General features: G+C 41.7%; 1 protein-coding gene across 4 annotated transcripts in view; it reads left to right on the forward strand.

Moving 5' to 3' along the window:
• LOC311145158 (2-oxoglutarate dehydrogenase complex component E1) overlaps positions 1–27,980 on the forward strand; it is a 73,980-nt gene that overhangs the window by 23,089 nt on the left and 22,911 nt on the right. For 2 of the 4 annotated variants that reach the window (XM_084181356.1, XM_084181359.1), the window contains exons 2-6: positions 3,481–3,865; positions 8,801–8,977; positions 15,256–15,358; positions 24,556–24,671; positions 24,813–24,967. In XM_084181356.1, coding sequence (XP_084037482.1) covers positions 3,641–3,865; positions 8,801–8,977; positions 15,256–15,358; positions 24,556–24,671; positions 24,813–24,967 — 776 coding nt within the window. In that variant the 5' untranslated portion in view covers positions 3,481–3,640. Of the gene's footprint in view, positions 1–3,480; positions 3,866–8,800; positions 8,978–14,941; positions 15,036–15,255; positions 15,359–24,555; positions 24,672–24,812; positions 24,968–27,980 lie in introns of those variants that run through there. The other 2 variants (XM_084181357.1, XM_084181358.1) reach the window with 2 other exon arrangements.

Here is a 27,980-nt window from a genome sequence, read left to right on the forward strand (position 1 = left end):
TAGACTGATCATTTCTTTGTCAGTGGGCAAACATACATAATCAGCAGGGGATCAAATACTTTCCCTCACTGTGTGTGTGTGTGTATATATATATATATATATATATATATATATATATATATTATTATTTGTATTTATTTATTTTTATTCATACATACTGCTCTGGAAAAAATTAAGAGACCACTGCAAAATTATCAGTTTCTCTGGTTTTACTATTTATAGGTATGTGTTTCGGTAAAAATAACATTTTTATTTTATTCTATAAACTACTGACAACATTTCTCCCAAATTCCAAATAAAAATATTGTCATTTAGAGCATTTATTTTCAGAAAATGACAACTGGTCAAAATAACAAAAAATATGCAGTGTTGTCAGACCTCGAATAATGCAAAGAAAATAAGTTCATGTTCATTTTTAAACAACACAATACTAACTTAGGAAGAGTTCAGAAATCAATATTTGGTGGAATAACCCTGATTTTCAATCACAGCTTTCATGCATCTTGGCATGCTCTCCACCAGTCTTTCACATTGATGTAGGGTGACTTTATGCCACTCCTGGCGCAAAAATTCAAGCAGCTCTGCTTTGTTTGATGGCATGTGACCATCCATCTTCCTCTTGATCACATTCCAGAAGTTTTCAATGGGGTTCAGGTCTGGAGATTGGGCTGGCCATGACAGGGTCTTGATCTGGTGGTCCTCCATCCACACCTTGATTGACCTGGCTGTGTGGCATGGCGCGTTGTCCTGCTGGAAAAACCAATCCTCCGAGTTGGGGAACAATGTCAGAGCAAAAGGAAGCAAGTTTTCTTCCAGGACAACCTTGTGCGTGGCTTGATTAATGCGTCCTTCACAAAGACAAATCTGCCCGATTCCAGCCTTGCTGAAGCACCCCCAGATCATCACTGATCCTCCACCAAATTTCACAGTGGGTGCGAGGCACTGTGGCATGTAGGCCTCTCCAGGTCTCTGTCTAACCATTAGACGACCAGGTGTTGGGCAAAGCTGAAAATTGGACTCATCAGAGAAGATGACCTTACTCCAGTCCTCTACGGTCCAATCCTTATGGTCTTTTGCAAACCTCAGCCTGGCTCTTCTTTGCTTCTCATTGATGGAGGGATTTTTTTCTAGCTTTGCACGACTTCAGCCCTGCCCCTAGGAGCCTGTTTCGAACAATCCTCGCCTTGCACTTCACCCCAGCTGCCGTTTGCCATTCTTTTTGTAGGTCACTTGATGTCATCCTACAAATGTTGAGTGACATTCGAATGAGTTGGCGGTCATCCCCGTCAGTAGAGTCGTTTTCGCCCTCTGCCGGTCTGTAGCTTTGTTGTTCCCAATGTCTGCTGCTTGACCTTGTTCTCATGAACCGCCGTCTTTTGACATTTTAAGGATGGAAGCAACTTTGACGCTCACTGTATCCCTCTGCCAGTAAAGCTAGAATTTAACCCTTATTTTCCTCACTCAAAACTTTCCTTTTCAACTCTTTTGGCATGGTCAATAGTTATTTTTTGATTAATATTACTTTTTGAGGTAGTATTATCACAGTTTTTGCCATCCAGCTGGTCCTATTGCAAGAGGATAGTGATGACCACAGCAGTGGTTTTTATACTTTTCCTCGTTAAAAAAGATTTTGGTTCAGATGATCACCTAATCAGTACCTAATTCAGTATAATGAGGTGTGCCTGTGTTGGAATTCAACAGACACTGGAATGGAATGGCTGTCATACATATAGAGATGCTGATTTAATAAAAATTTGCAGTTGTCTCTTAATTTTTCCACAGCTGTGTGTGGATGGATGGATGGATGGATAGATGTTTTTCACCCACCTCTTCCGGACAATAATTATTCTCCTCTTTAGCTCTGCATTTGGTCAGTTCTTACTTTACGCCACTAGAGGGCGATCAGATCATTTGACTGTTTTTGTGCTTGCCAGTTAGCTAGCAGTTCTCAGCTGTTAGCAGCCAATGGCTAGCAGTTTCTTAATTGCGATTTAAAAACGGATGATTGCAATTTTTCTGAGTCGTTACTGAATTATTTAACGTAACAAATCAAACATGAAACCTTGTAAACAATTCATTTAGCGTTCACCCAGCCTTTATTTGCTGAAATTTGTGTCGTTGCCCGGCTATTGAAAGGGACAGGAGGCTATTTGAGACTGCGTTTTTAATTTTAAAAGTTTTACAGTACATGTATTTATTTGGGGGGGGTGTGAAATCCCAAATGATTATTTGGAGTAAAAGAACACTCCAGTCCATACTTGTCTAAAACTAGATAAAAACTCTGTACAAATTACGCTGAACACCTTCCTAATATTGAGTTGCACCTCCCTTTTTGCCTCAGAACAGCCTCAATTTCTCAGGGCATTCCAAAGGGACTGCTTCACACAGTTGTCAAGTTGGCTGGATGTCCTTTGGGGGGTGGACCGTTCTTGATACGCACGGGAAACTGTTGAGTGTGGAAAACCCAGCAGTGTTGCAGTTCTTGACACAAACAGGTGTGCCTGGCACCTACTTACTATACCCTGTTCAAAGTCACTTAAATATTTTGTCTTGCCCATTCACCCTCTAAATGGCACACATACACAATCTATGTCTCAATTGTCTCAAGGCTTAAAAATCGTTCTTTAACCTCCTACCCTTCATCTAAACTGATTGATAGCTTTCACCTGGTCAGTCTGTCATGGAAAGAGCAGGTGTTTTTAATGTTTTGCACACTCAGTGTATAATGGACCTATATTTTCAAACTACTAGCCTTTTTCTGGGCCGCAAATCAATTTTGACAAACAAATCGGTCATAAAAAAATCTGTGCATCCCTCCATAAATTTTTGAAATCCCATTGTGGCCCTCGAGGCCATTATTATTAATATTATTTATTATTATTTTATTTTTTGGCCTATCTGAGATTGACTGACTTAAGTTTCAGTCATTATGTTTTTGGCCTTTAACCCAGCACTCATTAAACAGTACTCTCATGCCCTTAAAACAAATGATTAATTAATTTTGACAGTTTCCATTACTCTGTGTTTAGCAGGGGTCTCCAAGAGAGGTAGATCGTGAGCTACCAGTAGCTCGCAGCCCACCTATGAGTAGCTTGCCACGCAATTCTGAAAGGAGGCTACATGCATTGTTTCGTTGTTTCTCTGAATAATTGTAATATTGAGAATAAAAAATAAATAAATAACAGGAAAAATAAAACGTGAACTTTATTTTACCAGGTATATTGACAGAACACACCCTTGTACACCAAGGACCCGGGGAAGAGTTGCAGGGTAAAGGAGAAGAATATTAAAAGAAACACAGTAGCTCGCGACATATTTAATTTTTTAAAAGTAGCTCTCACGCTAGAAAAGGTTGGAGAACCCTGTTGTATAGGATAGTACTGGCTATGACATCAATCAAAGTTGGCTTTGCCCTGTTTTTTGTTTCCTCACTCTGTTAACATTGCCTAAATATTCACACAACCTCTCAATCTTTTGCAGGTCAGGAAAGAAAGACCGCTGACAAGTGGAAAGCAAAGGCCCTATGGAGAAATAGGATTCCTGTGGATCATTTGACTGCAGTTTGGTTGAAGTGAAAGGAGTCTCCTGCTCTGTGGTTGTTTTGGAGAGACAGGCGAGTTGTGTGTGCTAAAGGACTGCAATGCACCGCTTAAGGACTTGTGCTGCACGGCTGCGGCCGCTGACGGCCTCTCAGACTTCTCAGAACTTTTCACAGCAGAGGCCTGTGGCCGTACCAAAGACGTTTCAGCCAGTCAGGTGCTACACTTCACCTGTGGCTGCCGAGCCTTTCCTCAATGGAACGAGTTCCAATTACGTGGAGGAGATGTACTATTCATGGCTAGAGGACCCCAAGAGTGTGCATAAGGTAAGGCCCTTCCAGAATTTTGGGGTGCTGGAGGGACATCCAGCTCCTATAGAGAGATGTTCCGGCACTTTCCGTCTCTGGGGGGGGGGGGTCTCTTTTTTTGCGGTTGAAATTCATGGGCGGTTACAGTGCAGAGGTTGCAGCATTGTTAACACATCTATGATAATTAGCCTAGCATACACGATTCAGAGGCATTTTTCTTCGTTTATTTTAAAAACTGCTTGCAATACCAAGCAATAAAATATTTGTAGACTACATCCCCAAAAGTGCCCATTACACATCTGCATTACAAGGGTTTTGAATGTTTTTTTAATGCCCAAGTAAAAAGCACCAAATAAAACAAAACACTTCTTAACCAATACTGCCTATGAAAGCCCAACATTCTCAGTTCTCGAACGTTAGTCCTGTGGCAAAAGCAATTTCTACAGAATGAGTTCTGCTTCCATGTTACTTACTCTTCCGCGCATACACCAATTGTAGCATTTATTAATTGTTTGATGGTTTTAACCATTACCAGTTTACATAATACACTGAATTTAGGAAAGCCAGGCCAGGTTAATTATGTACGGCTGCATAGGCACCTGTTTGAAAGCAAGGTCACATTGCTGGGATCCCTGTTGTGTATTTATAGCTAGCTGCTGGAGTGTTGTCACAGGACTGCTGTGATCTCTGACCACACAGTCTGCCTATCCTGCTATTATTAGGCTAGCCTTTAGGCTGAATGCAGGTCGGCAGTATAGACCAGTGCCAGTCCTATGGCACAAGGCCCTCTGGGGCATTCTGTCAGTAGTGCTGAGTGATTAGTGCTTTTTGAGGTCTGGTTCAGTTATTAAAAATAATCACGGTTTTGAGTTTCGATTTATTTGTTCCAAAGCCCAAAACATTCCATTATCTCGGTCAGGTCCACATTGGGTAGACATCAATAGAAAAATAGGAAAATACTATGCAATAATACGTTTCTCAATTTGTGTATATTGCAAAGTTTTTATTAGATTACTTTATTTTTCATTCCATAAAGTCATCAAGTTCAAGTTGTCACATGCACAAGTACAGTTAAATGCTTAGCTTGCAAGCTCTACCCAACAGTGCAGTAATCAATATCAAAATAGTATAACTAATAAAAAAAGAAAATATAAAATAAAGAAAACACGAGAAATAAGAAAAAAGAGAGCCAAATACAGGGTCGGTACCAATACCAAATTTACAATGTGCAGGGATACTGGAGTAATTTGAGGTAGATACAGTGGGGGAAAAAAAAGTATTTAGTCAGCCACCAATTGTGCAAGTTCTCCCACTTAAAAATATGAGAGAGGCCTGTAATTTTCATCATAGGTACACGTCAACTATGACAGACAAAATGAGAAAAAAAATCCAGAAAATCACATTGTAGGATTTTTTATGAATTTATTTGCAAATTATGGTGGAAAATAAGTATTTGGTCAATAACAAAAGTTTCTCAATACTTTGTTGTATACCCTTTGTAGGCAATGACACAGCTCAAACGTTTTCTGTAAGTCTTCACAAGGTTTTCACACACTGTTGCTGGTATTTTGGCCCATTCCTCCATGCAGATCTCCTCTAGAGCAGTGATGTTTTGGGGCTGTCGCTGGGCAACACGGACTTTCAACTCCCTCCAAAGATTTTCTATGGGGTTGAGATCTGGAGACTGGCTAGGCCACTCCAGGACCTTGAAATGCTTCTTACGAAGCCACTCCTTCGTTGCCCGGGCGGTGTGTTTGGGATCATTGTCATGCTGAAAGACCCAGCCACGTTTCATCTTCAATGCCCTTGCTGATGGAAGGAGGTTTTCACTCAAAATCTCACGATACATGGCCCCATTCATTCTTTCCTTTACACGGATCAGTCATCCTGGTCCCTTTGCAGAAAAACAGCCCCAAAGCATGATGTTTCCACCCCCATGCTTCACAGTAGGTATGGTGTTCTTTGGATGCAACTCAGCATTCTTTGTCCTCCAAACACGACGAGTTGAGTTTTTACCAAAAAGTTCTCTATTTTGGTTTAATCTGACCATATGACATTCTCCCAATCCTCTTCTGGATCATCCAAATGCTCTCTAGCAAACATCAGACGGGCCTGGACATGTACTGGCTTAAGCAGGGGGACACGTCTCGCACTGCAGGATTTGAGTCCCTGGCGGCGTAGTGTGTTACTGATGGTAGGCTTTGTTACTTTGGTCCCAGCTCTCTGCAGGTCATTCACTAGGTCCCCCCGTGTGGTTCTGGGATTTTTGCTCACCGTTCTTGTGATCATTTTGACCCCACGGGGTGAGATCTTGCGTGGAGCCCCAGATCGAGGGAGATTATCAGTGGTCTTGTATGTCTTCCATTTCCTAATAATTGCTCCCACAGTTGATTTCTTCAAACCAAGCTGCTTACCTATTGCAGATTCAGTCTTCCCAGCCTGGTGCAGGTCTACAATTTTGTTTCTGGTGTCCTTTGACAGCTCTTTGGTCTTGGCCATAGTGGAGTTTGGAGTGTGACTGTTTGAGGTTGTGGACAGGTGTCTTTTATACTGATAACAAGTTCAAACAGGTGCCATTAATACAGGTAACGAGTGGAGGACAGAGGAGCCTCTTAAAGAAGTTGTTACAGATCTGTGAGAGCCACAAATCTTGCTTGTTTGTAGGTGACCAAATACTTATTTTCCACCATTAATTGCAAATAAATTAATTAAAAATCCTACAATGTGATTTTCAGGATTTTTTTTCTCAATTTGTCTGTCATAGTTGACGTGTACCTATGATGAAAATTACAGGCCTCTCTCATCTTTTTAAGTGGGAGAACTTGCACAATTGGTGGCTGACTAAATACTTTTTTTCCCCACTGTACATTGCAGACCAATCCAAAGTCATCTTCCGGCATGCCCAGCCCATCCATTATCTCAGCTTTTTCTGTGGCTAAACCAACTAGGCTCGTAATATAACAATTTTATTCGTATTTATGGATGGAATACAAGTTTGTTATTAAGGCACATGAAAGTTCACATGTTCCAGAAGGCATTTCTGCCAAAAAACACATTTTGATCAAATATAAATGTTTACGTTCAAATCCCGCTCCTGTTAAGTAGTGAAGTGCGACACACGCCTAGTTTCCTGAAATGAGTCTCACATGCATATCTTACCTGGATATGGTCGCATCAGGTTTACCCTCAGAAGGAATGGCTCGTATCCCACGAAGACATATTGGTTCGGTGTTTATGTCCCAAGCAAGCTGGCCTTTGTAGCGGCAACTGGCCTTTGTAGCGGCAACTGGCCTTTGTAGCGGCAGCTGGCCTGCAATGAGTGAGGAGCCGAACTTGCTTTGTGAGAAGATTCCCGCATCTCCCTCCCGACCGATATGCGCCTACGTCGATCATGGTGAAGCGGTACCTTGCATCACAGACTGCCATCAGGACCATTGTGAAAAAGCCCTTGTAGTTGTAGTACTCGCTGCCTGAGTTTGCCAGAGCTCGTATCCAAATGTTTTCTGTCGACAGCTCCTGCACATTTTGCAGCAATTGCAATTCAAAAAGAGACATGTTTGTTTCTGCTTCTTTGGCTAAAAAGTAGTAGTAAAGCATTACACCAGACTGACATCTAGCTAGTTAGTATTTGTAAACAAGCATAACACCGAATTGGAAGTTCAGATGTCGTCACTAGCTAGATCCAAAAATAGTGCCTCGGCCCCTGTTGCTTGGTGAGCTGCTCTGGCTCCCCAAGCCCCCTAGTGGATATACGTTACAGAACGCGGACTTCCTCTCTGGGTGGAACGCAATGAATAGAGTCCTCTGCCCCCCAAAAAACGAGTGGAGCTTGTAGCGGCCTTTAGGTAACCTAAATGTAGCAACACAAAGTAGGCTGTGTGATGTCACCAACACCCACTGTTTCTTGACTCAGACTTCAAAACTCAAATTGTTTGATTCATGCACAGCTTCGAAAGCCCTTACATGGTTCCAGCTCATCATGTGTTCTTAAGCTCAAGCCGCTTTAGTGGAAATGTGTGTAGAACTAACTAAGTCGCTCTGGATAAGAGCGTCTGCTAAATGACTTAAATGTAGAATTCTGAATGAAACAGAGGCTGTGACCCTGACCCTGGTGTTCAGCCAGGTTAGTGTCCCAAGTCAAGAGGGTGTTACATTTCAGTCACTGCTTCAGGCATGCTAGTCCCCCAAACCATGGTCACAAGACAGTTGTACAGTACTTAACATGTAAAGAAATATAATTTACAGTTGTTGAAGGGGGAAATTATTGGTGAGAATTTCTACAAACAATATTCTGTTTTTCAGTGGTATATCTAAAGACTAAGTACCATCATTTATATGTGAATTGGAGTTCGGAGCAGTCTGACCACACGTATGATGCCTTGCCAGAACTGACCTTTAATCGCACCGGTATAAATTGTGTTTCGGCCGTGTGTGGACAAACTGTGGTGCTGGGTCTGCCGTTCCCGCATCTCCGCAATGTAGATCAAGCTTTCTATGAAGGATCTTGTGACTAGTGTTAGTTTCAAGTATCGGTTTGGTATGAAGTCAATAACTTCTAAATAACCTAATCCCAGAGAACTGCATTGTTTTGGGGATTGTTTCATTTTGAGGAATATGTCAGGGCTTTACTAGTTTTCAGTTTACTATGGAACAATGAAGAAGATTTCAGTTAGCCTACTGCTTAACATGAGACTAGTTGGCCCTCTGACAAGAACATGTGGAATTTGCCCTCTGTTGTTGTTTTGAACAACCTAAGATTAATCACACCGGTTACTTTCATCAAAAAGAGAAAATGGAAGCAGTAACATTCGGTTACTTTTTTAATATTTCAAGCATAACTACAGGTAATCTTCTAAAATGTTTTACGTTTGTTATAGATGGATTTGTTGGCCATCTCCTTTCATACCACTGTTCATTAATGCCAATTCTTATTTGTCCTCTCTTTTCCTTAAGTCTTGGGACGTTTTCTTCCGCAATGCCAATGCAGGTGCTCCCCCAGGCAAGGCACACCAGAGCCTTCTGAGCCTGGCCCGGCTGCCCCAAGCCCAATCCCTGATGGGGGCTCAGCCCAATGTGGAGAAGCTGGTGGAAGATCACCTGGCCGTCCAATCCCTCATCCGTGCCTACCAGGTCAGACCAGTCAGCCACCACAGGCTCTCACAGAGCTGTAAATTGAGAAAACAAGGACGACCATGTCTATAATGTCTTAGTAAGCATGCCAAGTAGTCTAACCATTTACGACACATTCAGCAGCCAGAAAGCTGTAACTGTTTAACAAAAAAATTAACCAATATCACCTGTCCTCATTGTTTGAGTAATCTCTACCTGTGTTTTAAGGTTTAAGCTGTGTAATCTGTTTTCTGTAAGCATAGCTAATTATTTCCACAAAGTTGACCATCCTACTTAATGATACCAACTACGCTGATAATGGACTAACGTTCTAGTGAAATACAGTACCTTCAGAAAGTATTCACACCCCTAGACTCTTTCCACTTTTTGTTGTTATAGCCTGAATTCTAAAATTGATTCAGTTGAGATTTTCTGTCACTGGTCTACAGACAATACCCCATAATGTCAAAGTGGAATCATGTTTTCCTAAAATTTTACAAATTTAATGGCATTCCTAAATAAATTCAGGAATAGAAAGTTGCTTAATAAGTCACAATTGTTACATGGACTCAATAGTAATAATAATAATAATAATAATAGTGTTTAACATGATTTTGGAATGACTACCTCATCTCTGTACCCCACACATGCCATTATCTGTAAGGTCCCTCAGTCGAACAGTGAATTTCAAACACAGATTCAACCACAGACCAGGGAGGTTTTCCAATGCCTCGCAAAGAAGGGCACCTATTGGTAGATGGGTAAAAAAAAAGCCGACATTGAATATCCCTTTGAGCATGGTGAAGTTAGTAATTACACTTTGGATGGTGTATCAATACACTCACTCACTACAAAGATACAGGCGTCCTTCCTAACTCCGTTGCCGGAGAGGAAGGAAACCACTCAGGGATTTCACCATGAGACCAATAGTGATTTTAACAGTTAGTTTAATGGCTGTAATAGGAGAACTGAGGATGGATCAAGATGAATTATTCCACAATACTAACCTAATTGACAGTGAAAAGAAGGAAACCTGTACAGAATAAAAATATTCCAAAACATGCATCCTGTTTGCAGCAAGGCACTAAAGTAATACCTGCAACAGATGTGGCAAAGCAAATAACCTTTTGTCCTGAATACAGAGTGTTATGTTTGGGGCAAATACAATACAACACATCACTGAGTATCACTATCCATATTTTCAAGCATGGTGGTGGCTGCATTATGTTATGGGTATGCTTGTAATCGTTAAAGGGGAATTTCACCTTGGGGAGGATCTGGGCTTGTTTCCATGTCTTGAGGCATTTCTAGGACAGTGAGATGTTTCACACATAATTGCCTAGGAGGTTGGCAGGTCAGGGCTTTGCACGCTGAATGATACACCCTATGATGGGTCTTATTTCATCGTTTTAATGTCTTCACTATTATTCAACAATGTAAAAATAAAGAAAAACCCTTGAATGAGTAGGTGTGTCCAAATATTTGATTGATGCTGTAAATACAGTGGGGGAAAAAAGTATTTAGTCAGCCACCAATTGTGCAAGTTTTCCCACTCAAAAAGATGAGAGAGGCCTGTAATTTTCATCATAGGTACACGTCAACTATGACAGACAAATTGAGGAAAAAAAATCCAGAAAATCACATTGTAGGATTTTTAATGAATTTATTTGCAAATTATGGTGGAAAATAAGTATTTGGTCACCTACAAACAAGCAAGATTTCTGGCTCTCACAGACCTGTAACTTCTTCTTTAAGAGGCTCCTCTGTCCTCCACTCGTTACCTGTATTAATGGCACCTGTTTGAACTTGTTATCAGTATAAAAGACACCTGTCCACAACCTCAAACAGTCACACTCATAACTCCACTATGGCCAAGACCAAAGAGCTGTCAAAGGACACCAGAAACAAAATTGTAGACCTGCACCAGGCTGGGAAGACTGAATCTGCAATAGGTAAGCAGCTTGGTTTGAAGAAATCAACTGTGGGAGCAATTATTAGGAAATGGAAGACATACAAGACCACTGATAATCTCCCTCGATCTGGGGCGCCACGCAAGATCTCACCCCGTGGGGTCAAAATGATCACAAGAACGGTGAGCAAAAATCCCAGAACTACACGAGGGGACCTAGTGAATGACCTGCAGAGAGCTGGGACCAAAGTAACAAAGCCTACCATCAGTAACACACTACGCCGCCGGGGACTCAAATTCTGCAGTGCCAGACGTGTCCCCCTGCTTAAGCCAGTACATGTCCAGGCCCGTCTGAAGTTTGCTAGAGTGCATTTGGATGATCCAGAAGAGGATTGGGAGAATGTCATATGGTCAGATGAAACCAAAATATAACTTTTTGGTAAAAACTCAACTCGTCGTGTTTGGAGGACAAAGAATGCTGAGTTGCATCCAAAGAACACCATACCTACTGTGAAGCATGGGGGTGGAAACATCATGCTTTGGGGCTGTTTTTCTGCAAAGCGACCAGGACGACTGATCTGTGTAAAGGAAAGAATGAATGGGGCCATGTATCGTGAGATTTTGAGTGAAAACCTCCTTCCATCAGCAAGGGCATTGAAGATGAAACGTGGCTGGGTCTTTCAGCATGACAATGATCCCAAACACACCGCCCGGGCAACGAAGGAGTGGCTTCGTAAGAAGCATTTCAAGGTCCTGGAGTGGCCTAGCCAGTCTCCAGATCTCAACCCCATAGAAACTCTTTGGAGGGAGTTGAAAGTCTGTGTTGCCCAGCGACAGCCCCAAAACATCACTGCTCTAGAGGAGATCTGCATGGAGGAATGGGCCAAAATACCAGCAACCGTGTGTGAAAACCTTGTGAAGACTTACAGAAAACGTTTGACCTGTGTCATTGCCAACAAAGGGTATATAACAAAGTATTGAGTAACTTTTGTTATTGACCAAATACTTGTTTTCCACCATAATTTGCAAATAAATTCATAAAAAATCCTACAATGTGATTCTCTGGATTTTTTTTTCTCATTTTGTCTGTCATAGTTGACGTGTACCTATGATGAAAATTACAAGCCTCTCTCATCTTTTTAAGTGGGAGAACTTGCACAATTGGTGGCTGACTAAATACTTTTTTCCCCACTGTATCTTCTGTGAATACTTAAGGGCTGATACATTTCCAATTTTATGGTGGTTCCAACCCTGTTCCTGGAGATCTACCGTCCTCTAGGTTTTCACTCAACCCTAATCTAGCACACCTGATTCTAGTAATTAGCTGGTTGATAAGCTGAACCAGGTTAGTTACAACTGCGGTTGGAGTGAAATCCTATAGGAGGGTAGTTCTCCCGGAACAGAGTTGGGGAACCATGTTCTGCATGGTCTTATGCCAGGATTCCCAAACTCGGTCCTGGGGACCCCAACGGGTGCACGTTTAGTTTTTTTTCCCCTAGCACTACACAGCGGATTCAAATAATCAACTAATCATCAAGCTTTGATTATCTCCTGGAAAAAGACTGCTGTGGTTTTAGCGTTTTACACTTTTTGTGGAAGGGACGTAAAGAAACTATCAACCGAATTGGACCGGCTAGCGTATTGTGTAGGGGCAATGAGGGGACAATGGGAGTGAATGGGCTGGGGGGTTAAAGAAGGTGTGAAAAGTCTTAGGAAGGCAGTTCTTACACAGTATGAATTGTTGTGTATGTGAGATTGAGGAGAAATGGCAACAATACATTTACTGTCTAAGCACAACCAAAACCCCCTTCATCTCAAAGTACTGTCTAAACCTCCCCCATTCCATTGACTTTGACAGACCATTCTTGTCAATAGTAGCCCTTTGCAGGGGAATTTTGTAGACATGTCTTTGTATTGTGTTTTGAGAATCTGCAGAAAGAAGAATTAGGTGGTTGTCATTAGTGTTTTAGTCTTGATTTTATACCTTTGTGTCCCTTGCTGGTTTCTGTCCAACATTCTTGTGCGCCATAACTGTCTGCTCCTTCATGCTTGTGTACCCAAAATACCCCTGATTTTGGGGTATTTTTCAGCAGGGCACTGGAATGACTCCAGATAACCTGAGTTTTGCACAAAGAGAAGAGGGGTAGACTAAATTGATTACATGTTCTGGAAGGTACTCTGTGGTCCTCAGGCTACCTCTAACCACCAGTAACCCCATAACACAAACCATACAAACACTACCCAATTCATGTTTATGCCATGCTTACTGTAAATTGAACTATCTTAGCCATCAGCTTGTAAATATTTTGTCTAACTTACTTTCACATTGTGCAGAGCAAGGGGTTGGAAGTGCATGTTGATGGAATCTGATTCTGTACCACCTACTACACAATTTAACCACCCCACTAATTGTATTGTTCTCTATTAGACTGGCTAGCTAAGCATACCTAACATAGACATTTTAAATATCGTTAGCTAACTAGCGTCACTAAATTGGCAGCAAGATTGCCAATCAGCTGAGACTGGCTGAGAAGCAACCATAGACGATTTATACATTCATCATTGCTACCAACAGAGTGAGCTAGAAACTGTATATCAACGATTCTATTTTTAGTAACGGAGTGTTTTCCAGACGAGGGTGGAATAGATGGCTACCAAATTGCCTCTTATTTGCTAACATTAGCTAGTTTACGTTAGCCCATGTCAGTCAAAGATAGAACAAACAAACATGTTTACACTGCTGAAGGTAGCTAGCAGTGACTACCATGGCATAGGCGAAATGGATTGACATTGTGCAAACCAAAAGATAGATACGTGGCCCCGTGTAGCTCAGTTGGTAGAGCATGGCGTTTGCAACAGCTGGGTTGTGGGTTCGATTCCCACGGGGGGCCAGTATGAAAAAAATTAATAAAATGTATGCACTGGATAAGAGCGTCTGCTAAATGACTTAAAATCTAAATAGATGATTTAGCTGATGGCTTTCAGAGTTCAATACCAGGACCGTAACGGTAGTGAAAAACAGGTTTAAAAAAACGAATTTCCTAGATAAATTCTGAGATTACTGTGTGTTGATGGTTCGACGTAAACAGCGCCATTTATTCGTTTGTGGGCACGCCCCCTCTACCTAACATGGCGGTATCAGGATTTGCTATGAATGCTGGACTTTGTGGTTCACTATGAGCAGACGAATACACAGGGAGTCGACTTCCCGATTCTACCAGTAAAATTAAAATGTGGTTTGGATAATTGTGATGTTTATGATAAAAACATAATGTTGTTAATATAGTATTGACTATATGCCCTCGCAGAGCCATGGTGAAATTCCCCTTTAAGGACAGGAGTTTTTCAGGATAAAAGCAAACAGAATGGCAAAATCCTACAGGAAAACCTGGTTGTCTGCATTCCACCAAACACTGGGAGATGAATTCACCTTTCAGCAGGACAATAACCTAAAACACAAGGCGAAATCTATACTGGAGTTTCTTAGCAAGAAGACAGTAAATGTTCCTGAGTAGCCAAGTTACAATTTTGACTTAAATCTACTTGACAAGACCTGCAAACGGTTGTCTGGCAATGATCAACAACCAATTTGACAGATCTTGGAAGAATTTTGAGAATAGTAATGGTGTTGCATAATCCAGGTGTGGAAAACTCTTAGAGACTTACCCAGAAAGACAAAGCTGTAATTGCTGCCCAAGGTGCTTCTACAAAGTATTGACTCAGGGGTGTGAATACAATACATTGCTACAATTTCTAAAAACATGTTTTCACTTTGTCATTATGGGGTATTGTGTGTAGATGGGTGAGTCAAAAAAACAAGTTGATCCATTTTGAATTCAGGCTGTAACACAACAAAATGTGGAATAAGTCAAGGGGTATGAATACTTTCTGAAGGCACTGTACCTGTGCTGAAATTGTTGACATTTGAAAGCTGGGACAAAGGTGTCTGTTTTTACCCCATAAAGGACTGTGACCTCATGATAACGAAAATGCCTATTATGATATACTCTTGAATGTTTCATATTTCTATGTTGTTTTAATTGAATACCTTGTGACTAATGTTACCTTATTTCCAGTTGAATGGCCATCACAATGCAGAACTCGATCCTCTTGGCATCAGTTGTATAAATTTTGATGATGCCCCAGTAGCTACTGGGGTTCAGAATGTCGGTGAGAAATGTTCCCTCACAGCTGTGCGAGACAACAATGAGCTTGTTTGTATTAATGTTGCTTTTCCCATTTCCTCCCTCTTTTTTTTCTCTCCTCTCTATTTTCTTTCAAATCCCTTTCAACACTTTTATATCTCTACACTCGTGCCCCTCCACCCTTGCCTCCCCCTGCCCACCTGTCGGATGTTTTGTTCCATTTCAACTCAAACCTGTTTTTGTAGATCCGTGGGCACCATGTTGCTCAGCTGGACCCTCTGGGAATTATGGATGCCGATCTGGACTCTCATGTCCCCAATGACATTATAACGTCCTCGGATAAACTCGGTGAGAAGAATGAGCCACTCGCTACAGAGCATCCGGGCGGCTGGGTAGCTGAGCAAGCTCTGTTTGGTTTGAAATGCTGGTCTATGTATGACCTACGCTGGCCTTCTCTGTAAACCTGCCCATTTGTCCCTGTTTTCAGTCTGCCCACTGTCATGAAAGAAAGGGCTCCTAGCACCCTGTTTTTCTGAAATGCCAAATATTTGTATTTATGCTTTTTGACTTAACTTCAACCTCTGCCCGCATAGGGCGTCCACCATGGGAGTATCCATGGTTTCTGTAATACTTTTTTTTTTTTAACAGCTGGATGGTTGATTAGCCCAGCCAGCTGTGTCCACTGTTAGCCGCAGTGGTCGTAGATCATTTTCCTACAAGGCTTTATGATTAAGAGGTGGACTGTGCTTCATCTGACTGCTGGCCCTAGACCTGTCCGGTTTGGATAGACCTGCCGGGAGTTACCTCCAACGGGCATAGCTCTGAGGGGTCATTGAGGTACATAAGCCCCCTCACCACGACAAGGTGACAGTCCAAAAATCATCAATACAAATAGCAGCTTATTGGTTAGCACTTCTTTCTAGGACAGTTCTGTCTGACTTCTCTGTCTGCAGGCAGCCAAGCACAAATTGAACCTTCATAACAATATTGTCTGCAGTGCTCCAATGTTAAGTTCACCTACAGTAGCCTTGTTGAGGGACACACAGCTAGATTCCCAATTTGAAGCCAGTGTTGCGCCATTGGTTTTTATATGATTTAAGTGTCCCATTACACTCCTGTCTAACTGTGGAGGGACATTTCTAGACGTCTCCAGATTTCTTGGCTTAGCTTCTAGCTCTACTAACCATCTTGCTTGCTTTAAAACCTCCCGGGACTGGACCATATTCTCCCTCACATTACTCACACCCTTTCTTGGGTATGGCAGTGAAGGCCCCTCTGACTATTAATCTACTTCTAAGCATGATACGGTAACAACTCCCAGCAATTCAACGCATTGGTAGTTTCCTGCTGAATGATGGGGGACACATATACGTTTTTGCTCTACTGCTAACTATAACTTTTAGGCCTTAGTTCTCACTCAATGCTCACAACCACAGCTACAGTATGACTCCCAACAGTAAGATGGTAACTGTTTTGAAAGGTATGTTGCCTTCAACTTAGATTATAAGAAAATGGCAATCCCCAAACAGCCATTTTTACACACCAGCATGCCCCTAAACCTTGGACCCCTCTTCTTGTTGATGACTGAATAGCCTAATTAGTAGTACTCTCAAGGTCTATATACCTTACACGTGTCGTGTGGTTGTCAGTTCCAGTACAGCATGTCTCGGTCTGCATGGGACGTTTTTCAGTGAGGCTTTGATCCAGGTGTGATGTTTGTATTTGTGCATTGTGCAGCCAGGCAGGTACTGCATTTTCTAGACGTGATTGGCACCTAAAGCTTTGTTTGCCACCTATGTTGTGGTCGGTGCTGTGCTGTCGCTAGAGTTCAGAGGCAGTCAATCAGTCGGTGTGTTGCTGTAGTGATTGACGTTGTGTGGTGAAGTCGAAGTTTGGGTGCTTCTCGCAAACAAAATCAAAGTTAAAATAACAAGCCGGTGGCTTAGCACGCTAGGCCGCTGCCTCCGGCAAACGTCTACAGTGTCGGCATATGTTCGAATCCAGCCTACTGCCCTTAGACACAACCTCCCCTATCTTTCCCCACTGTCATCCTCTCTCTATAATGTCAAAAACTTGATATATTAAAAAATTCAAAAATAAAAAGCCTGTTGTTCGTCAGAGGTGTTCCATTTGTTTGCTTGCAGCGGAGTGTGCAACTGAAATGTTCTAGCTTAGCAAACACCAAACCACCACTGTCTGATCAATTTAATTAAGTGTTGGGAGGGTTCCCAGTGGTTGATGCCTGCCCTGGCTGCAGACAGTCATGATGGTGGCCTCTGGTATGCAGAGATGGTGGAAACATTACCAAACTATCTCGGTGTTACATTCACACAAGCAGTTTTCCATAACTAGGTAGCTAGCTATCATCTTTCAAGCGAACTTGGCTGTGGTTGCCACACCTGGCAAAGTTTGCTATCTGTAGTTAGTTGGAAAATCATCTTATTAAGGCCGTTTGGAAAACCGTTTGTTCACGTAAGCTTCCAAGTCGTAAATACAAGTTGCAATAATCTCTGTACCCTGAGTTCTTCGACGCGTTAAACTGACTTTACCTTCTAAGGAAATTACTTTGGCAATTATTTTAAAACAAATATTATTTATCAAAAACAATCAATGTACAGTAGGGGAAAAAAGTATTTAGTCAGCCACCAATTGTGCAAGTTCTCCCACTTAAAAAGATGAGAGAGGCCTGTAATTTTCATCGTAGGTACACATCAACTATGACAGACAAAATGAGAAAGAAAATTCCAGAAAATCACATTGTAGGATTTTTAATGAATTTATTTGCAAATTATGGTGGAAAATAAGTATTTGGTCAATAACAAAAGTTTCTCAATACTTTGTTATTTACCCTTTGTTGGCAATGACACAGGTCAAACGTTTTCTGTAAGTCTTCACAAGGTTTTCACACACTGTTGCTGGTATTTTGGCCCATTCCTCCATGCAGATCTCCTCTAGAGCAGTGATGTTTTGGGGCTGTCTCTGGGCAACACGGATTTCAACTCCCTCCAAAGATTTTCTATGGGGTTGAGATCTGGAGACTGGCTAGGCCACTCCAGGACCTTGAAATGCTTCTTACGAAGCCACTCCTTCGTTGCCCGGGCGGTGTGTTTGGGATCATTGTCATGCTGAAAGACTCAGCCACGTTTCATCTTCAATGCCCTTGCTGATGGAAGGAGGTTTTCACTCAAAATCTCACGATACATGGCCCCATTCATTCTTTCCTTTACACGGATCAGTCGTCCTGGTCCCTTTGCAGAAAAACAGCCCCAAAGCATGATGTTTCCACCCCCATGCTTCACAGTAGGTATGGTGTTCTTTGGATGCAACTCAGCATTCTTTGTCCTCCAAACACGACGATTTGAGTTTTTACCAAAAAGTTCTATTTTGGTTTCATCTGACCATATGACATTCTCCCAATCCTCTTCTGGATCATCCAAATGCACTCTAGCAAACTTCAGACGGGCCTGGACATGTACTGGCTTAAGCAGGGGGACACGTCTGGCACTGCAGGATTTGAGTCCCTGGCGGCGTAGTGTGTTACTGATGGTAGGCTTTGTTACTTTGGTCCCAGCTCTCTGCAGGTCATTCACTAGGTCCCCCCGTGTGGTTCTGGGATTTTTGCTCACCGTTCTTGTGATCATTTTGACCCCATGGGGTGAGATCTTGCGTGGAGCCCCAGATCGTGGGAGATTATCAGTGGTCTTGTATGTCTTCCATTTCCTAATAATTGCTCCCACAGTTGATTTCTTCAAACCAAGCTGCTTACCTATTGCAGATTCAGTCTTCCCAGCCTGGTGCAGGTCTACAATTTTGTTTCTGGTGTCCTTTGACAGCTCTTTGGTATTGGCCATAGTGGAGTTTGGAGTGTGACTGTTTGAGGTTGTGGACAGGTGTCTTTTATACTGATAACAAGTTCAAACAGGTGCCATTAATACAGGTAACGAGTGGAGGACAGAGGAGCCAGAAATCTTGCTTGTTTGTAGGTGACCAAATACTTATTTTCTACCATAATTTGCAAATAAATTCATTAAAAATCCTACAATGTGATTTTCTGGATTTTTTTCCCTCAATTTGTCTGTCATAGTTGACGTGTACCTATGATGAAAATGACAGGCCTCTCTCATCTTTTTAAGTGGGAGAACTTGCACAATTGGTGGCTGACTAAATACTTTTTTTCCCCACTGTACATGCTTTTTGAACACTACTATTTGGCGTGCATGATAGCTGTACTTAAGCATTCTCAACAAGTTCGAAACACATGAATGGACGCAACTCGTTGCTCCAAGTTTTACAAGTTGTATACCAGAAAACTCAGATTGGACATAAATGTGGCATTAGCAAGCTAGCTAGCTACATAGCTTGTTGTTGGCTACATCTCATACAGTAAATTTGTTTTGCATTAGCTAATGTTAGCCATAATTAGCTAGCATCGTAACGCTCCATAAATATCTACTTTGCTTATTTGCTAGTATCAAATCCCATGTTTTTAAAATAGTTAACAAAATCAACAAACCTGGTCCCTTAAGTCTGTTTATGGCATGAAATTAATGAAATAGTACCAAGTCATAGCAAAGTTAGCTACGTGCTGCCACACATCACCAGCAAAAGATACTAGCGGCGCTAGTAGCGCTATTTACTGTATCTGAGTGTTGTAGGCGAACTCTGCTTCACAGAGTGTAATTCGAGAAAAGGACATCTTATTGTCTTCGAGAACCACCCACAGTTCAGCTTCGATTATAGTTTGCAGACCCCTTCGATGTGTTTGAGTGAGTAGTGGTAGAGATGGCCCCCATGTCCATGATGGGGGCATGAGTCACTAACCTTTTCCGGGTCTCTCGCCCCTGATGCCTCCTTCAGACCTGGCAATGTTCAAGGACCGTCTCAGTATTCTAACTGTCGGAGGTATGGAAACATAAGTCACCCTGTAGTTCTGTCCCTCTATCTTTGTGCTTGAATATTTGCTTTTTGTATTGTTCACGTAGAATCTTCTGCTTTATCTTTCTCACGTGTTTTTTCCTGTCTTTTCAGAGTAGAATGCACTTGATAAACAACTAGTGATTGGGGAAGAAATCGATGCAGTTACATATCGTGAAATTATTTTTGACAATGTATAGTTTTGAGAATATTGCAATATTATTTTTGCGCAGTTGGCAGTACCTGCACCCAAACTGCACCCAAAGTTCATAGCTAGTTCTCCGTCTTCTTTTTAAATAGGGAACCAATTTTTTTCAGCACTTATTTCCATGACTGATCAAAACTCATTTTCTCATGGCTCTCTCTTGTCCCTATGCAGCAGACATATGGTGAGCAATATGTTTGGGATAATATCGTATCGTGAGGTCCCTGGCAATTCCCAGCCCTATAAACAACTTCTAGTATTCTCGTTGGAACGTTTGGTTATTTATCAGATGATTGGATGCTAAGCCATTAAGACAGCCGCCCTGAAACAAAGACTGAGAAAGATAAAGAGCCTCTCTCTGTAGCAGCCCTAGTGTTTGGGTGCCGAGCACACAGATGTCATAAGACAATAAGCTCCTCTATGTCATTGTACTTTTTACATTTAGTGCCGTGTGTTTCTCAGTCCTGCCATAGTCCTCCTATAGTGCTTTCCTGTCGTAGCTCCAGCTGAGTAGACACTGGGGGTGGAGTAGTCAATAGGATTATTTAAATCTATCTACAGTGCCTTCAAAAAGTATTCATACCCCTTGACTTATTCCACATTTTGTTGTGTTATAGCCTGAATTCAAAATTGATTAAATATATATTTTTTACCCATCTACACACAATACCCCATCATGACAAAGTGAAAACATGTTTTTATAAATGAAATACAAAAATATCGAATTTACATAAGTAGTCACACCCCTGAGTCAATAGATGTTTTTTAAATTCTTCAAGCTCTGTCAAGTTGGTTGTTGATCATTGCTAGACAGCCATTTTCAAGTCTTGCCATAGATTTTCAAGCCAATTTAAGTGAAAACTGTAACTAGGCCACTCGGGAACATTCAATGTCGTCTTGGTAAGCAACTCCAGTGTATATTTGGTCTTGTGTTTTTAGGTTATTGTCCTGCTGAAAGGTGTATTTGTCTCCCAGTGTCTGTTGGAAAGCAGACTGAACCAGGTTTTCCTCTCGGATTTTGCCTGTGCTTAGCTCTATTCAGTTTCTTTTTATCCTTAAAAACTCCTTAGTCCTTGCTGATGACAAGCATACCCATAACATGATGCAGCCACCACCATGCTTGTAAATATGAAGAGTGGTACTCAGTGATGTGGTGTTGGATTTGCCTCAAACATAACACTTTGTATTCAGGACATAAAGTTAATTTCTTTGCCAAATTTTTTCAATTTTTACTTTAGTGCCTTATTGCAAACAGGATGCATGTTTTGGAATATTTGTATTCTGTACAGGCTTCCTTTTTTTCACTCTGTCATTCAGGTTAGTATTGTGGAGTAATTACATTATTGTTGATCCATCCTCAGTTCTCTCCTATCACAGCCATTAAACTCTGTAACTGTTTTAAAGTGACCATTGGCCTCATGGTGAAATCCCTGAGTGGTTTCCTTTCTCTCCGGCAACTGAGGTAGGAGGGACGCTTGTATCTATTGTATTGACTGGGTGTATTGACGAACCATCCAAAGTGTAATTAATAACTTCACCATGCTCAAAGGGATATTCAATGTCGGCTTTTTTATTTTTTATTTATCTTCCAATAGGTGCCCTTCTTTGTGTGTGTGTGGGGTACAGAGATGAGGTAGTCATTCAAAAATAATGTTTAAGACTATTATTGCACATAGTGAGTCCATGTAACTTATGTGACTTGTTAAGCTAATTTTGACTCCTGAACTTATTTCGGCTTGCCATAACAAAAGGGTTGAATACTTAAGACATTTCAGCTTTTCATTTTTAATTAATTTGTAAAAACTTCTATAAACAAAATTCTACTTTGACATTATGGGGCATTGTGTGTAGGCCAGTGACACAATATACATTTAATCCATTTTAAATTCAAGCTGTAACACAACAAAATGAGGAAAAAGTCAAGGGGTGTGAATACTGTAATACATAAGTGTTAATGTTGTAGTTGATGTTTGGTTACTAGGGGATGAAAAAACGCATGTGTGATACCTAGTAATATTCCTCTCAAACTGTGGCGAATTTTGTTTACATTGTCTGGAGGAACATTTCAACCACAAACTCAGTTGGTTCGCTATCGGAAGAAATTATACATTTCTTCTCTTGTAAAACCAACATTCTCAAAAGTGTGTATCTGCTTCCACTTTGTGTTTCAGAATCTGATTGCGTATCACATTTTAGAGCTGACAAACATTGGGAGAGTGGTAATAATCAACTCATTCGTCATAACATGCACCCAAATGCTCTTGTAATTGCCTTACGCTTGGTTTTTGGGAATGTACACTAAAGTTATTGCATTTCACTGCTTGCACTACGACAAACTGTAGAATAGCAGGATTCTGCCTTTGGATAACTGCGATTTTGAAGTCCTCACTGACCCTCGTTGCACCCAGATGATGCTTTTGCGCAGCTGCATGATGCTTTGGCCCAGTGTAATGCGAGAAGAGGGCTCCCATGGAACCGCCGTGGGTCACACTGTCTCACACACAGTGTAAAGATGACGTGTGCTGTCTCGCTCGCGATGGCAATGACCTGGTCATTGGGGAGCCACGTCTTGTCTCTCCACTTGGCAGCGGAGAATGTGTATGCCTTGCAGTGTGCTGCTGCTGTCTGTCTGTGGCGTTAAGGAGCAGCCATGTTGTTGCTGCCTTGTGGGCTGGCAGTTTTGTTGTAGACGTGAACTTGCAGTCAGTGTGCAGAGTCTGCAAGAAGCTGCTCTCCCTGTCCTTGGAGAAGCTCCACTACTGCAGGTCAGCACTTCGGTCAGGTCAGCTAAATGCTGTTTGTTTCTGATGCCACAGTGTTATAGGACCCCCATAGTTTGTCCTCCTTCCTGTCCAGTCGTTTGAAGCTTTGTTCTGTCCCCTGAGCTTATTCTTCTTTGCTTGGATACTCTTCAGTATTGCTCAAGTCCCCATCCTTGACACACACACTTTCAGTAACACACATGCACAAACCCACACACACATTATTTTTCATTTTTATCTCTGTCTTTCTTTGAGCTATACTCTATTCTATGTAATATAATCTAACTGCCAATCTGTTGTAGCTAGAACTATTATTACAATTATTAAACTCATTTCCTATCACCAATACTCATATTCATTTTGTTTGCCGTTTATGCATCGACTAGCCAACACCATAGTTGTTTTGTTTTTTGCAACGTTGTTGCCTTTCTCTTCTTTTCCTGAGGCAATCAAAGAAACGGAGACGATTCATCTTAGATTGCCCTGACTTCTATTTCATTACCTTTTTGTCACTTGCATTTTAACTAAGAGTTACCTCTACCATAAAACAACAAGCAATTGAATTAGTTATCCTCCTTGCCCATAGATGCCACACTACAAATTCAGCTCATGAAATCTGATTCTTACTTGATTGCCTCAAAATATCTCTTAATTGGCTTTCATCTCCTGGAAATCTTCACTTAACTTTAAGCAAGCATTGACGTGTGTGGCTGGTTAGGTGTGTTTAACATGTTCATGTTTCCCCTACCAGCTATTGTTTGTGTTTTTTTAACAGATTTTCGAAGTGTCTGTACATTTTGTATGTAAGGTGCTTATCCAGAGTAGGTTCATGTCTTTGAAAAACAAAATCTGAAGTCCTGTATCTGGTGACCTAAAACTGGGGTAGCCTTGCCTTACTGCATAGACATGCTCCACCAATCTGGGTATTCTAGATGCTATCACCTTCTCCATATCCTCTCTAATAGAGAAGCACTGAAACCATAGAGACATGGGCTCATACTCGCATCACCTGAAACAGCATTTCGAAATTAGCTTTGCAAATGTTCATCACAGTTACCAATATTTTCAAAGCGGATTTAGTCCTACTTGATTGACTGGATCTTAAAGTGTAGAAGAACATATGCAAAATTATCATTTTGGGTTCAAGTCATAAGCGTTCTGCTAGACCCTGTAAAACCAGTATATGGACTGTTTAGGCCTGTGTTATTAAAATCGCCATTGCTCATCTACCATCTCAGTTCAGCAAGGGCAGTTTTTATTTTCCCCCCACAAATATAGCTCATTCAATGTCTTGTACTTGTTTTGTAACCACTGCTCCCCACTCAACCACGCTTTGTCTCACCCCCTTCATTGTTGCGTGCCTCCCCCTCTGTCCTGTTCGTTTGCCTGTGATGCTGCACTACCTTTGATTTTGCTGCATTAACGCCATGTTGCCATTATGGTGCCATCAACCATATGGCATATTCCTGTGTTTTAATCCATCATCGCCCTCTTCTGTTTTGTTTTTCCATGGTGGATGTCTTTGTGGCCTACATTCTTTCCCCCTGTGTTTCTGGTCTCTGGGTGTTTTCTCCTCTGGCCTGAATATCCCCACATATGCCCTCCTCCTCAACCCCCTCCCTCCTGCCCTTCTGGACGGTCTGCTGCCCCTGCATGCTGAACAGGCTTCTATGGACTGGATGAGTCAGACTTGGACAAAGTGTTCCGCCTGCCTACCACCACCTTCATCGGGGGCACTGAGACAGACTTGCCCCTGAGGGAGATCATCCGCCGCCTGGAGGTATTCAAACTAAACCACACACACGTCTGTCTCTCAAAGAAGTTGGGTTCCTGCCAACCGTTTGTCTGGAATGGGCGAATAGTGTACAATGCAGGCTTATTAGCCTTGTAAAGTGACAAGACACATTGTCCCATGTTTCAGATGGCCTACTGCCAGCACATTGGGGTGGAGTTCATGTTCATCAATGACCTGGACCAGTGCCAGTGGATCCGGGAAAAATTTGAGAAGCCCGGCGTCATGCAGTTCACCCTGGAGGAGAAGAGGACCCTGCTGGCCCGCATGGTTCGCTCCACCAGGTCAGGGCAACGCTCTACAACAATTCACTCACCCCCACCTACGCAAACATCATAGTCAGCCAATCAATCAATCAGAATTATTTATAAAGCCCTTTTCACGTCAGCAGTTGTCCTTAAGTGATTTTACAGTCCATCTAGTCATAGTGCTTGTCCAGATTTCAGTCATTGTACTAGTGTCACGATACCAGAATTTTGACTTTGATACCAGGTTTAGTATCACGATACTCAATACCAAAACTATACTCGATACCAAAATGATAACACGGCAGTAGCCTAGTCAAACTGCGCACTGTACCCAGCTTTGCGCCCTAACCAAAGCGAGGTAGGTGACCTGTTCCTGATCTTGCACATATGCCCAGCACCTTCAGTATTCAAATGCTAAAATGGCTTGCGCTGTATTAGGCTTTATTAGGTGAGTGACAACCTATGTAATTTGCCAGGTTATTGTTATCTATGCGCTGTTCAAAATTGTGTTTTTCGGTAATAAAAGTAAGCTACTGAAGACAACTCATCTGGCTATACCTAGATTTTATTTTGATTGTTCAGTTTCATCGTCAGCAATAACTTTGGTAGTTTTGCTTTAGCCCTTTGACGCGTACGATCACATATTTGTGGTCATGGATGAGTGGTCCCTGCAGCGTACCATCGCAAATATGTGATTGGAATGGTCGCAACAGAACGTATGATGCAACAAACGCGTCTAAACAGCATTGTTGTCTGAAAAGCATCTAAACAATGTTTTGTAATGGTGGAAATGAATGGTCTTTACACCTTTATTACTCAATTTCACCTTTTATTGTAGAAGATAAATGTGAACATCATCCAAGCATCATACGGAATACATCCACAGCCAAACTCAATCCATAAACCAGTCTAACAGATTGCGCTGACAAAAAAAACCCATAAGGGAGCGACCTAACAGCTAGAATTGTTTACAATCTACCACATCTCTGGTGAGCACAAGGGAGAAATGTAATGTTGTGTGTCAGCTAAGCTAACAGCGGCTAAATTCTTTATGATGGCAGCCATGTTTGTTTGTTTGTTTGTTTGTTTGACAAGCGAAAACTCCCTAATCCCAGAATGCCATTCACTATAAAATGCAAATAATCAGTCAAAGATGGCTGCGCCCATTGCCCGAATAAGATCAACTTAGTTTGGCCACTTTTCAGCATATTACACATCTTCAATGGGCTTGTTAGTGTATACATTAGCCAGAGCACATGAGTTGACAAGTCGTTTACAGTTTGACAAATCACCTCACAGATTATCACCTCAAATACAAGCCTACTGCCTAGCCTAGCCATAGCGCGAAAGCTGAACAAGGTTGCCAGATTTGGTGGGAAATCACTTTAGGGGGGGTTTGTAGTCAATAATACTTCTATTTATACAAATGTAACCATGTTTTGGAAGGAAATCGAAAACTGGGCCACCCACGTCACATTTGGCCCGTAGATGATGCTAAAGCATAAACCTAGATAATCCTGTCTAGCGCCATAGTTTACAATAACCCATTATATCTACAACCTCTCCTCACTCATGCCGTGGTCTCTGCACACAATATAGCTGATTACACGCACACACCATTCAATCTAATCATCCACACAAACTATCTCACTTTGTTGTTTACATGACTTGATCCACCCGGAATTTACACATCAAAAGGTTAATAGCTGAATATAGCGGGAAGCATTCAAACCTATAGGCCCTGCAAGACCCCAATGCATTTAAAAACTACACCATGTCCGGGCCAGTAGATTTTTTTTTGTTGCTGAGTTTATGTCTATGTGTATGTACTATGTAGGCAACTGATCTGAGCCTTAAGGGAGACTAGGCATCTACCACCCCCCTCAGATTAGGGGGACGGGGGGGGCAGCAATGTAGCCTATGTTTTTTGTCCACCCACTCCAAAATCACCGACCTACTAATCGTGTCATTTTAGCAGATTAAGTGTTTGAGCTAGTAATGTATTAATATTTACAGTTTACAAATTAGCTATGGCATAGACAATTAATATATAGCACAACTTTGGGTTTCACCCCCATCTCAAAATCGAATGGTATGGAAGTTTTTACAGAGTGATCTTCTCTTCTCTTGTGTTGGCCATGCAGTGCGCCTTGCAAAAGTCATTGCTGTCCTCATTATTAAGTTATCAACTTCACCATTTGTATCTAAAAATGACCATATACACCTGAATGTTCAACCCCCTCAAAGTCGATTTGATGCTCCCTAGCATCACACAGTGACGTCATTTTGTTTATGCTAGAGACTTACTGTTTCTTGTAGTGGCTGCAGCTCAATCCCCTCTTTCTGCCGATATAAAGCTTGTTCCTATTCCGTAACATGGGGCTTGTGAAAGCAGTCTTTTTTCACACATGAGGATCCGGACAAGAAAATAATCTCTAGAACCCGAACCGTTCGAGATACAAACTAATATGTCACCAATATCGAAAGGGGAGACTCACGAAGGTGTCGGTTGTTTTGCTCTACGATGCACACAACTTTCAGGAGAGTCGTCTGAAGGTAACCCAGTACCGGGCTGTAAAAACGGCACAACATGCATAGGGGGTATAGAGTGCCATGAATAACTTCACCAAACCTGAGTCTTAATTATTTAATTGTGATCTAAGGACTTAGATGTTAATCCTTAAGAATCTATTGACACACCCGTGCGTCAATCTAAGTAACATATTTTTTAAATCCTCATCAAAATCTGTCAGTTTAAGCTAGAGATATATCTGTTTTGTTTTGCATGGGCTGTGTCTCAATCCACCGCATCCACCTATGGATGCATTCCGCATCTGCGGTAGAAGGTGGCCAACCTACATCGGTGTTTGTCAGACCGTGAGACATCCCAAAAATCGTTCTACTCACGGTTTGGCCCCCCCAAAAAAACACTCTATGGAAAGGTGACTCTCACAAACACGATGGTGTTCTCCGTTTTGCTCTATGACCCCCACGTGTCGTGTCACGGGACTCGTCTGAAGGTAACCCATACAAATGAATGGAAGTATGG

The sequence above is a fragment of the Coregonus lavaretus genome (assembly GCF_964263955.1).
Source record: "Coregonus lavaretus genome assembly, chromosome: 17".
Classification (NCBI taxonomy): domain Eukaryota; kingdom Metazoa; phylum Chordata; class Actinopteri; order Salmoniformes; family Salmonidae; genus Coregonus; species Coregonus lavaretus.